The sequence below is a fragment of the Diadema antillarum genome, unplaced genomic scaffold, assembly GCF_040938485.1.
Source record: "Diadema antillarum isolate AM-2024a unplaced genomic scaffold, OU_Dant_1.0 seq00001288_RagTag, whole genome shotgun sequence".
NCBI classification, from domain to species: domain Eukaryota; kingdom Metazoa; phylum Echinodermata; class Echinoidea; order Diadematoida; family Diadematidae; genus Diadema; species Diadema antillarum.
In genome coordinates this window covers 203,145-215,697 of record NW_027272067.1, presented here as the reverse complement: position 1 = coordinate 215,697, position 12,553 = coordinate 203,145, and the positions used below count along the sequence as shown (strand labels likewise).

The 12,553-nt window shown below is 38.9% G+C and overlaps 1 protein-coding gene across 1 annotated transcript; it reads right to left on the bottom strand.

The window, feature by feature from the left end:
- Positions 1–8,702: 8,702 nt before the first annotated feature.
- LOC139707947 (piggyBac transposable element-derived protein 4-like) lies at positions 8,703–10,550 on the bottom strand. The gene has a single exon (XM_071619941.1). The coding sequence runs from the start codon at positions 10,548–10,550 to the stop codon at positions 8,703–8,705; it is 1,848 nt and encodes a 615-aa protein (XP_071476042.1).
- Positions 10,551–12,553: the final 2,003 nt, after the last annotated feature.

Here is a 12,553-nt window from a genome sequence, read left to right as displayed (position 1 = left end):
TCGTATTTTACCGAAACCAAGACATCATCTCCTGAAACATAATGGCAAGTGAAAACATTCGCATAATTTTCTTTTTGCGCTAGTTTCTGGTTGCGCAAAGTGGGTGAAAAAAAAATCCGCCTTTACAGTAAGGTTAAAAGGCGAATGCAGCTGACATTTTTTTGGTATGTTGACAACATGAAATCGATTTCCCTTTTTTAGCATAACAAACAATGAGAACAGTCAGCAGGGATTGACAGCTGAAACAAGTTCTGCAGTCGAATTCCCGTTTGAACGCTGGACAGAATCTCTCCGCCCGCTCTAAAATTTTACAAGACGACATAAATGTTAACAATGATTACAACCACGCGAAGGCCAACGACCAGTGGAAGTAAATGCCGCAACAGAATAAATAGGTAAACACGTTGTTAAAATACAAATATTTGATTCAATGTTGTGTCAAATACCAAAAAAAAAAAAATCAATGTATTCTACAGCAAAAAATATGACAGAAGTTGTCGGAGTTTGACAACGAACGGCGACCATCAAATAAGTTTTGCAACGATGGTCAAGTTTTCGTTTGTAAACCGGACAAAATCTCTCCGCCGTGTTTCCTCCGCGTATATAAAGACAAGATAATACAAATTCAATGTCTATCGACTGCGGTCAAGTCTCCTTTCACATCGCCGTAACTACCATTTGCACAAAAGACGGAATGTCAGCCTGTTATGCCAGTAATGGTAATTCGTCGGGACGATATGCGACGTTTTAGATCACACGGATAACGGGCTTTATGCTGTGACAAGTAAAGCTGAACAAAACATAAACTTGAACACGAACGGCATTGAAACGAAGCCATATAGTCAGGACGTTTCCCGACGGTTGAACAATGATTCGTCGGGAACGATATGCGACGTTTTTAACAAAAAGAAACGCAAGGCACAATAGAAGCCGAACTTTGAAAATAGCTAGTAAGTCGGGACGAAGAGCGACGATTAGTGAAAGGGAATCCTTTCTCTATCGTCGCTTATCGTCGGGACGAATAAACAAAGGTATGAATAGAAAGTACGTGTATTCATATGCACGGTTGCTTATTCATATGCACGTGACGCCTGTTCATATGCAAATCATCAAACATGCACAATGCGACATCGTCGCGACGAAGATATCTCTCTATCAGGTTTTTCTGTGGTGCCTAAGCGTTTCAAACAACTTTGCGCGTGCGCGTCCGTCCGCGCATTTTCGCGCGCACAGCGCGTCAGTAACATGAAAATGCACATTTTTTGACTGATCTGGATTCCTGATACTTTGAGTAACAATATCCATTGATTTCTGATCGATTTTGACAAATAACAAAGCAATGCACTGGCGTCAAAGTTGAAATTTCGCGTGCGCATCTATGTGCAAATATAGTGAAAAAACATGTCTTTGTTTATTTCGCCATAGCTCTTTAAAACGTCAGGTGACCCTATGTTTTTATTGCATATTACAAAAGCATATGAATTGAATATAACGTTTCAGGTATCATTATTTCCATAATTACAATATGACGTCATCATATCGTCATCTGAAATCAAAAAAGTGGAATTAATTTTTTTAAGGTACTGTTTCTGACATTCATTTGCTCGTATCTCTGTTGTTTAAGCTCAATATTATCCCAAATTCAGATATGTTGTACTTTGAACATTTGCCTTTTAAGTCCATGTCATCCTTTTGATATTTGATGACGTCATCATACCTTAAATTGTGATTAAAGGTAAAGACGCAAAATCGGACAAGTTTACGTGTATTGTCTATGGGAGGTGATTTTTTTTAAAAGCATCAAATGACTTAACAACGTTTAAGCACCTTTATCTCAGCTGATTTTGCTTCATTTCCTCTGAAACTTTAATACGTTGTAGCTGAGACAATAAGCTGCAGTAATCATGCATTTTATTCTTTGAAATCTCCTCATCAGATTGACAATTTTGCAGTTTAAAACTGAAAATGAAAATGGAATGTGGACAAAACGATTCCCCACGTATCTTTCACATACATAAGTTTACGTTCCCCATATTTTCTCGTCGAGACGTATGGCCGAGTGGTTAAAGGCGCCGTCTCAGAGACGTGAGATTGCGGGTTCGAACCCCACAAGATCACGAAACATATTTTTTTTTTTTTTACTTTTTTTTCTTCAATTTTGTATTACATATTCGTCCATGTAGAAATCACGTTCGTATATAAACGCACCTATACACACACAGAGACACACACACACGCCATATCCCTCTTTTTTGTGTGTTGGAGACCACATTGCTTCGACTGCAGCAACATTTTGCAGGTTGACTTTGTCAAACCGATCATAGTATGTAATGACGACGACTGAGGTGTTGTACTTTGAACAATTGTCTTTCAAGACGATGTCATTGTTTTGCAATTTGATGACGTCATTACACTGAAATTGTGATTAAAGGCAAGGTATCAAACCAGCCGATTATAGGTTTTATGTCTGCGGGACGTATTTTTTCCCAAGTTGCCAGAAATGGCATAGCGACCTCAGTCGTTACAAGGCCGCTTTTCCGTCTAGCAATGCAATAGATGTTCACACGGCCACGTTAGTTGAGTGGGCATTGACTTTCCCCCTGTTATATCTATACATTGTTTTTTTTTGTCTTACCATTTCCGTGGATGACCCGTGGCCGAGTGGTTACAGAAACGGTTTCGCATGCACGCTCAATAAAACTTCAAGGTGCCTATATCACATTCTCTTCTTTGTCGATCACAGATGACCGTCATCTGATGACCACAAGCGTATCACCTAACTCGTCCTCAATGTGACGAGTTTTCATGTCTCGTTAGGTGATACGCTTTTAGCGTATCTCCTATTGTGTTTGTCAAAATCTTCCTTTCTTTCTTTTTATTCTTCTTTCTTTCTGGCACATTTTGTGTCGTGAATATCTCAACATTGACATGACGGAATAACATGACATTTTCAGTCAACATGTCTCATAACAATATCTAGCCACAATAAGGTTTTCATGACAGTAACATATCTATGAAGTCATCTAGGCGCCATTTTGTGATTTTCGGACCATGTTACATGATCGATCATAACTTCATAACTGACGGTCATTTCTGTATTATTTTCGGTGGACATAACGTTCAGGTCACGCTCTATCTTACTTTTTAATGCTAATTACCTAGGACATCATTACGCGCGCATTAGCGCGCGTCAAAGTTTTTAAATGCTTGAAACGACTTCCCAATGGGAAATCTCGAAGTTTCAGACAATTTTAAGCGTTCCGCGCGTTCGCGTCCGTCCGCGCATTTCCGCGCGCAGTGCGCGTAAGCAACATGAAAATGCATATTTTTTGACAGATTTGGATTCCTGATACATTAAGTAACAATATCCATTGATTTCCCATCAATTTCGACCTATAACAAACAAATGCGCTGGCGTCAAAGTTGAAATTTCGTGTGCGCGTCTAAGTGGAAATATAGCGAAAAACATGTCTTTGTTTATTTCGCCATAGCTCTTTAAAACGTCAGGTGACCCTATGTTTTTATTTCATATTACAAAAGCATATGAATTGAAAATAACGTTTCAAGTATTAATATTTCCCTAAAAACATTATGACGTCATCATATCATCATCTGAAATCAAAAAAGTGGAATTAATTTTTTTGAGGTACTGTTTCTGACATTCATTTGCTCGTATCTCTGTTGTTTAAGCTCAATATTATCCCAAATTCAAATATGTTGTACTTTGATCATTTGCCTTTTAGGTCCATGTCATGGTTTTGAAATTTGATGACGTCATCATATCTTAAATTGTGGTTAAAGGTAAAGATGCAAAATCGGACACGTTTACGTGTTATGTCTATGGGAGGTGATTTTTTTTGAAACCATGCATTGACTTAACAACGTTTAAGCACCTTCATCTCGGCTGATTTTGCTTCATTTCCTCTGAAACTTAACTCTTAACGTGCCATGGTCGCCGATCGGCGACCATAGTCCTGACGTGCCATGGTCGCCGATCGGCGACTAAGAAGAGCAAGAAAACTCCTGCTCATTAAAATGTTTGTGGTATCATAATTACTTGCACTATGAAACTGCCATTGATATATAATGACAGCAGATAAGTGTATCTATCGTTTGAACTAAATATTTGTGTATGCTTACATAGGATTTTTTAGAGTAAATTCATGATTTTTCGACAAGGTATGTTTTCTTCGCGCCGGGAAAATTCGGCGTGAGCGCACCCTCTGTGAGCTGTGTATAAATCAAAAGTCTCATTGGTAAACCACGCGTGTGTACGCTATTGAGTCTGCGTGTCTTTTCTATGAGGTTCCAGTCGTCTTGTTCCGCTTGGATGCTGTCCTGCGGGACGGCTGAAAGCATGCTTTCATTTTGTCCCTCAGAGAAGGTCAGCTTTTATTTTGACGGTCAAGCCTTTCATCCTTTTGTCTGTTTGATGTACTGTAATCGTCCCGACGCTTACATACAATCAGATACAAAAGAAGAAAACGCCTTTGTCCTTGTGTATGCACGCGTACCAGCAAGCGAAAACTTGACTCGTGAACTAAGCCGCACGGCACATCCATATAATTTGCGTTGACGTGATCGTCATTGTTTTTAGCCTGTCATTGCCGGTCTCCTTGTCCAAATGAAAGTGAATACCAGGAGAAATTTAGGTTGGCGTACTTTAGGACTAAAGACAGAATGGTAGAAAAAGAGGGGGAGGTGAAAAGGGTATAAAAATACCCAGGTATAGTCCCCTTTTGTGTATGAATGTGTCATTACATAATATCATTAGCGCTAGAAAGAGTTCGATATACACACCTTGAGAAAGGGAAGTACTGAATATATAATGCAGCTGGTATGGTATTGCCCGACATCATAGTAATTTCGTACGCATATTTCTGCGTACTTACGATCTTCAATACTCGCGGGACCTCGTAGACTGGCCTCACAAATCGTTTATAAGGACCGAAACCGCAAAAATAGAATGCAACACAAAAATGCATAAACGTTAAGAAATTCACATTTTACCTCAGATTTAGAAGAAGATGTCGATTTATCGCAAGATTTTATCATGGGAACTATTCAAAATGTTCGTATTAGACATTTTGCGGTGAGAAAAAAATGAGCCTCATTAGCCGATTCTTTTTCTCTTTGTCCTCCCCTCGGTAAGAATACTAGTAGGTACATGTAGTGAACCTTGGGTAAGAATTGTGGTTCTGGTGCAAGAACAAGATGTGAAAGCATTGACTATGCCATTACGAAAATCATGTACCTAATTATAATGCGATTTTTTTTTTTGCGGTTGTAAAAGACAACTTTTGATTTTTTTTTAAATTTTTGGAGAGAAAGATATACTTGAAGCCTATTCTCCAAAAACCTGAGTGAATAATTTGCGTACTTTTGCTGAATTCGTATTTTCAGGACTTTGTGAATAACCGGTGTTATTTTTTGCCGACATTTCATCCACTTTGTGCTGAATTCAAAGCCACAAAAAAAAAAAGGCGTTCGGTGATACGATCCGCTCTCCTACTGTATACATAGTAAACGATTCATAGACATTCACAAAGCACACATCGCGATAGCTAATGTCCTATCTTTTTGGCCCTTTGTATGCGTTTATTGTGTACTTTCTTCTGACGATAAGTGTCCCATGTTTTGCAAAATGGTAAAGTGCTCAACAAAACTAGTCAACAAAAGGAATTCCAATGTTGACATTGATCAAATCCAAAAACGTACGTGAAGGACTTTCCAAGATAGCGGAAGTCATTCAAACTGACTAAACTCTCACTAAACTGACTAAACTCTCCTGTGGACTTACGAACCTTATTGCTATCTGCACCGCGTAGTGCGCCTTGTTTTCATTTCTGTTGTTGTTATCGTACGTATCGAGGGCTGCAAATTATTATGACGTTACACTTCTGAAGATCGTTTTATAACGGATTTTTGACTCGGTGAAAAATCCATCGGAAATACAAAATAAAGATATTACTTTTGACATTTCTGGGCAATGAATCGAACCGCGATATGTCTTTATTTCTTCTTATTGTTGTTGTGTATCAATGAGCTCCTCATATACTTGGCGAGCAACTCTCTTGCACTTCCTCTTCTACAAAATTTCGTGAATAAATTTGGCAAATACAACAGATCACAGTACTGTAGGCTGTCTTACTTGACACCTGACGCTGTTTTACGTAATTTGTGCAAAGTGCAACGTGATTTTGACCTTTTTTTAGCTTAGCTTTTTTGTTCTAATCTAAGATAGAACTAAGTGTACCTGTATAATCAAACCTTTTGTTGTGGAACTTGCCTTGATTCTTGTTTGTGTGTTGTTTGATATGTGTGTGTGTGTGTGTGTGTGTTCTTTTTTTTTGGGGGGGTACTATCCATACAAACGATCAAGACGCAGCCTTTTTCAATATTCAATAATTGGTGCAATTTGGTCATACAAGAATGTCGTTAACTCAAATCTTTACTTCACAAAATAAGTGAAGAAGTCGAGGTAAAATTATTATATCTCTCTATGATATATGAATAACTTCAAATTATTGTTGTAACGTTAACCTCAATATCCATCTGTCCCTTCTCTCTCTCTCTCTCTCTCTCTTTCTGACAGAATCGCTTTGTCTCTCAAACTCTTGTTGTTACTAATACCCTATTGGCGAATTTCATTTCTTCTTTTTTCTCTCTCTCTCTCTCTCTTTTTTTTTGGGGGGGGGGGAGAACTATATACTCTAAAGAGGAATTGCTGTACAAGGCTTCGTGCATTGTTTCTTCGTACCTTGCGTCTCGTATGATTTGATGCGGATATAAAAACTGTTAGCTTACATGTTGACGTTGTTGTACAGTACGTTTGCATGGAGTGCATGATTTGATGAATTCCTTTGTTGTGCATGTTTTCAGCTTCGCTTATTATACTTTTCCAACCTTACATGCAACTAAGTGTGCTAATAATCATACTCTTGCTTTGTTTGTATGTGTGCTTTTGAGTCTTGCTTGTCGGTTGTTTATTTGATTTTGTGTTTTTAGGCGAAGAAGAAACTGACGACCTCGATCTATGTATGTATACAATATATATATATATATATATATATATATATATATATATAGAGAGAGAGAGAGAGAGAGAGAGAGAGAGAGAGTAAGAAATATACGCATATTATATACTTATATATTTATATATATATGTATGTATATATACATATATATATATATATATATTATATGCACACATGTTTATTATTATTATTATTATTATCGTTATACTGTATGTCATAGATAACTATTTTTGGAACGTCGAGTTCCATTTCCATTCGTCACTTTCTCTCTCTCTCTCTCTCTCTCTCTGTCTTTCTGGCAATAGTATTCTCTCTTCAAACTGATCTCACTCCACATATACAACCTGTTACTGAATATACATTGCACCTTCTCTCGTCAATATCTCTAGATACTACTAGTATCCTTCAGTAGTTACATACACTTCAGTTTTGCAATCTCACTATAATTGATCAGCTTTGATCTGACATTACACACTCAGCAACGCTGATTAAATTACAAATAAGAAACAGATGAGTATAGTTTATCTCTTTCACTCGTCACTGTGAATAATGCTTTATTTTCAATTCCTCATTCACACGATGACTAGTGATATCCGGAAAAGAATTCACTGCTCTTACATTGACAACTTACATGCATGTAATATGTGGTGATATGACAATTACTTATTCAAATGCGATCGTGGAACTCGCTGTAAAATCATAACAGCGGCTACTTATTGTTGAAGAGCCAAGGAATAATTACACAATGACATAAATAACCCCACATAATCTAAAGTTTGATAAGATACACCATTGAATTCATAAACACGACAATATACCATCGAGATTCAGAATTGCCACTGACAAGTATACATTGTAAGTGTAATGAGCACTACACAAATCCAAAATTCCATAATTTGTCGGACATATGTATGTATACAAAATAAATTACTAGTACAAGTTGATAATAAACTTGCTAGTGGCACAATCACTGGCATATCACTGGTTACTCATGGGGATCGATTTGACCCATAATATCAACCTTTTCTGATAATACAAGAACTTGTGAGCTTCATCTCAATAAATTATCACATTGTCATTGATATTTTGTGTATAACCATATCATCAATATGAACGTTTATCTCTTTGTACAGTATTTGATTTTTTTTAATGCTATTAATTACTATTTCGAAGACTTACGGATAATAAATAACCAATCCTTACAATTACGGGAATATCACCATTATTGTAATGTACATACATTGTGTGTACACTGTAAATAGGCAATGTAATATGAGAGATAACTTGGCAGAGAAATTCATGTCTAAAGATTTCACGTTACCCTGGCTAATGACATAATCATTGGTAATTGGGATCGATTTGACAGACAATAACCACCTGGTTTTGTGTACATGCAAATGAGTACAAGTGAGAGTACACGGAACGTTTCTTTTCGGGTGAAGTTCAGACAGATATCGCGATTATACTTCAATACATCTCAGTCTTGGATCGTAAAACCAATAATGTCCATGTAATTACAATGAATCATGCACCTGGAAATGCTTGCCATCTGTGAGCTGTAATTTGAACATGCATATTCTATAAGCAACGGTAGACAGGCCTATACACGACAAGTTCATGACATTGTTTAGAGTTCATGTCATCAGAAGACTCAGTGTTTGTGACCTATGATCGGAAATCTTTTCTGGTGTGGTAGATCTCGAAACACGGGATGCAACACATAGCAAGTCCACATTGTCGGCAGTATGTCCTCGTCTGTCTTCGCCTTCCCCTCCTGCGGTCCGAACACACGTAGCAGTCAGGACGATGTTGTCGATCTTCGAACTCTGCTGGGAAGTGGCGCTCAGTCAGTCTTGCCTCGTTGTCGGCGATGGGAGGTGACGGTGTCCGACGATAGCGAGATGCTCTGTAGCCGTTCAGCAGACCCTCAATCACCCGACATCTGAAGTCGCGCGTGGACATCTTGTGGCCAGCCATGCGAAATGCGATGTAAGCGTTCACGAGAGCTACTTCCATGGTGAAGTGGTAGGTTACGCGGTATCCCTTGATTTTCTTATGAGGGTAGCGGTAGTAGGACATGCGTTGATCCATTTTGTCCACGCCGTTCATGAACCTGTTGTACACGTCAACAGTTGCTGGCTTCTGAATCGTACGGCGACCTCCTTCGGCGTTCTTACTCCGTATCTGCTTCTGTTTGAGATCGTTGCTGCTGACGGTCGACAGCACGTTCACGAGTTTCACGTCATGCCAAGTCACTGCTGACATCTCCCTCCCTTTGGCGAAAAACACGGGATCGTCACCTTTCGCAAGGTGCAGACCACCACGTCGGATCTCTTCTGGAAGTCCTCGTCGGTTGCTCCTCACCGTTCCACAGGCTCCAAGTCCGTTCCGTGACAGATCCTCGTAGAGCTTTACGGAACTATAATAGTTGTCCATCACGATCACGCGATCCGTGTTGTAGAATGGCTCCGTCAGCTGTTTCACCAGGGCTTCAGTGGCGCTGTCCCCATTGTCTTGTCCCTCGGCTCCGACATACTGCCGCCACCGCAGACAAAATCCCGTTTGGGCGTCACAGAGCATCCAGAATTTTATCCCCCATTTCCGTGGTTTGTTTGGGATGTACTGTCTGTAGGAGATTCTTCCTTTGAACGGCGCCAAGCTCTCGTCGATTGACAGGTATCCCCCGGGAAGGAAATGCTCAAGGTACGTCGGCTGGGACATATCGATGAGGGGGCGCGTCTTGTGAAGGGGGTCGAAACCGGGCTGTCCACGGGGCACGAGCTTCTCGTTGTCATTGAAATGTAGGAAGGTGTTCAATAGCTGAAATCGATTCCTGGAAATGACGTCGGCAAACCCAGGAGTCACTAAGATGTCGGAGTTCGTTTCCCAGTACTGAGGCACAGATGGCTTTGACACCAGTCCCATCGCTATTTGAAGTGCGGTGAAAGCGCGTATCTCCTCCTCATCGGTGTCCAGCCATACGCCGAATCGAGAAGCCTCTGGGAGGGGCGCTGGGCAATCGAAGAATTGTTGCGCATACTTGTTCGTTTCATCTGCTATGTGGGCAAAGATGGAAGTCGGATAGAACTTCGTAAAAAAGTCCACTGGCTCCAATCCTTCAGCGTCGAAAAGTAGTCTGGGTTGGTCGTCATACACTCGTCGACTTGACTTGAATCGCTCGTCAGGCTCAAGTCTCCGCCAATCGTGATCGGAGAGTGGTTCAGCATGAGTTGTTGGATGAGGCGCAGGTAGATCATTGAGGTGGTCATCGTCACCTCCATCAGCTTCGTCGCCTGACGAGTCTTCAAACAGTGATTCACCGTGCTCTTCAAACTCCGGGAGAAGACGTGAGGAATCACGTTCTTCTGTGCTTTCACTGCTACGAGATGATTGCGTGTCTTCTTCCCAGTTGTTATCTACAATATCCTCGATTTCGAAGTCAGAGTCCAACATGAAATCACGGACCTCTTCGGCAGTGAACTCACGCCTTCGCCGTTTTCTCGGTGGAGCCATAGAAGCGAGCACACTTTAGCTCATTCAGGAGAGACTGATAGAGTATTTAGAGATTATGAAGCAGTAACGTTGTTGAATCGCAGGAGAGATCGAGATAAATGATGATCACTGGCAATTTCCCCCTTCTTATGTAAGTCAATGTGATCAGTTCGGGTGATAGAATAGCAGGATTAAAACTATCAACGTTCGATACCTTCGCCAATCACGTATAAGCAAAGGTTATTATAGCTCTAGAATAAAACTATCGTTTGAAAGACCTGAAAAGAAAGAGTACCGCCTATTTCCAAAACCTAGCCCATAATAAAGACGCGGCACGCGTGAATAGATGTTTCATGGCCACCGCCACCTCATCGCGGATACAATAAGAGTGCCTTATTTGCATAGATGAAAGCGCCTACCGAAAGACCGCCTCAAACAAAAGAAGGCCTTGACAACCAACCTTGGTCATGGTCTATTACATTCGAAAAACATGTGTCAGTATTTTGTTGGTCAAACTATGGAAATACATGAAAATATCCTGTCGAAACAAGAATATCGGTCTGTAAACACTCGTAAAATAATTGGGAATGAGTGTTTTGAACTGGCAGTACTTCAATTGCGAATGTCAACCTTACCTTTTCCCTGTTATATTGTACCTTTTCTGCCAGCAGATTCAAACGCGTTAATAATTGTGACAGACTATAATTATCATGCAGTTGATTTTAGTCAGTAAATCTAAGTTTCATCAAATATGTCAACGAACTAAACATTGTAATAAAATGAAGTACATTCATTTCAATAAACCATTACCATGTCGATTTAAAAGACACATGTACATACATATATATATATATATATATATATATATATATATATATATATATATATATATATATATATATACACTCAGAGTGGGAAAAGATAAAGGCATTCATGGACGTACAGATAACTCAACGTACATGTTTCACGTATATACAGTATATACACATTCGTTGAACTACGTTCGTGAATGCCCTTATCTTCTCACCCTGGATGAATAATGAAGTAGCTACATTTACACTTGTTCTGTACAAGGCGCCTTCTCTTTCTCGCTCTGTCTCTCTCATTTCATATATATATATATATATATATATATATATATATATATATATATATAAAGATAAGTAACAAAAATACAATGAATAGTACAATAAAATAAAATGAATTTTGTTATTGTTCTCTCAGTATCAACACTTGAGAAAGGGCGGCGAGACGCTCGAAAATTTGTGTGAAGAAATAAACCGTTGGTGAATACAGCATGAACTTTGTTACAGCTTTGTTACTTATCTTTTTATCTTGCCAACACGTGGGCTACCTTATCAACATATATATATATATATATATATATATATATATATATATCATATTTTAATACACATATGTGTATCTTTATAATATATATAATTTTGCCTTATTCTGTTCAAATGTGTGCAAATTGGTTGCTTTTTTGCGCGCTTTTGTGTTTACGTCCCAAGCCCTTGAAAAAGACTGGTAACTCCGTCGAAAGCTTGGGAGAGTAAAAGGCTATTAGTGAACATTACTGCAACGTCTGCGAGCAGTCTTTCCCCTCACACCTACACATAAATATAATTCAGCACCCACAACGTAGGAGGCCAAGCCCGCTTCACCTTATATGTTGTATATATATGATTATATATAATGAAACGTTCAGTCCGCGTGTTGGTACCAGTAGGTATAGAAAAGATGAAAAAGTAGAGTGGTAATGCATTTTGACAGTCTTCATCTTCATCATCATTTTTTCTGTCTACATGTATATAGAAATATATATATATATATATATATATATATATATATATAATTATATATATATACCAAAATATATGTATCTTACATACAATTATAAATTCAGCAATGTTATAACAACTGCACTTGATAACCTAGGACGGCGCTTCTTCTCTGTCATAATAGTATAGGACAAAATATGTACCATGTAAAGCAGAACATAAAAATGCTTCTCCTTCATG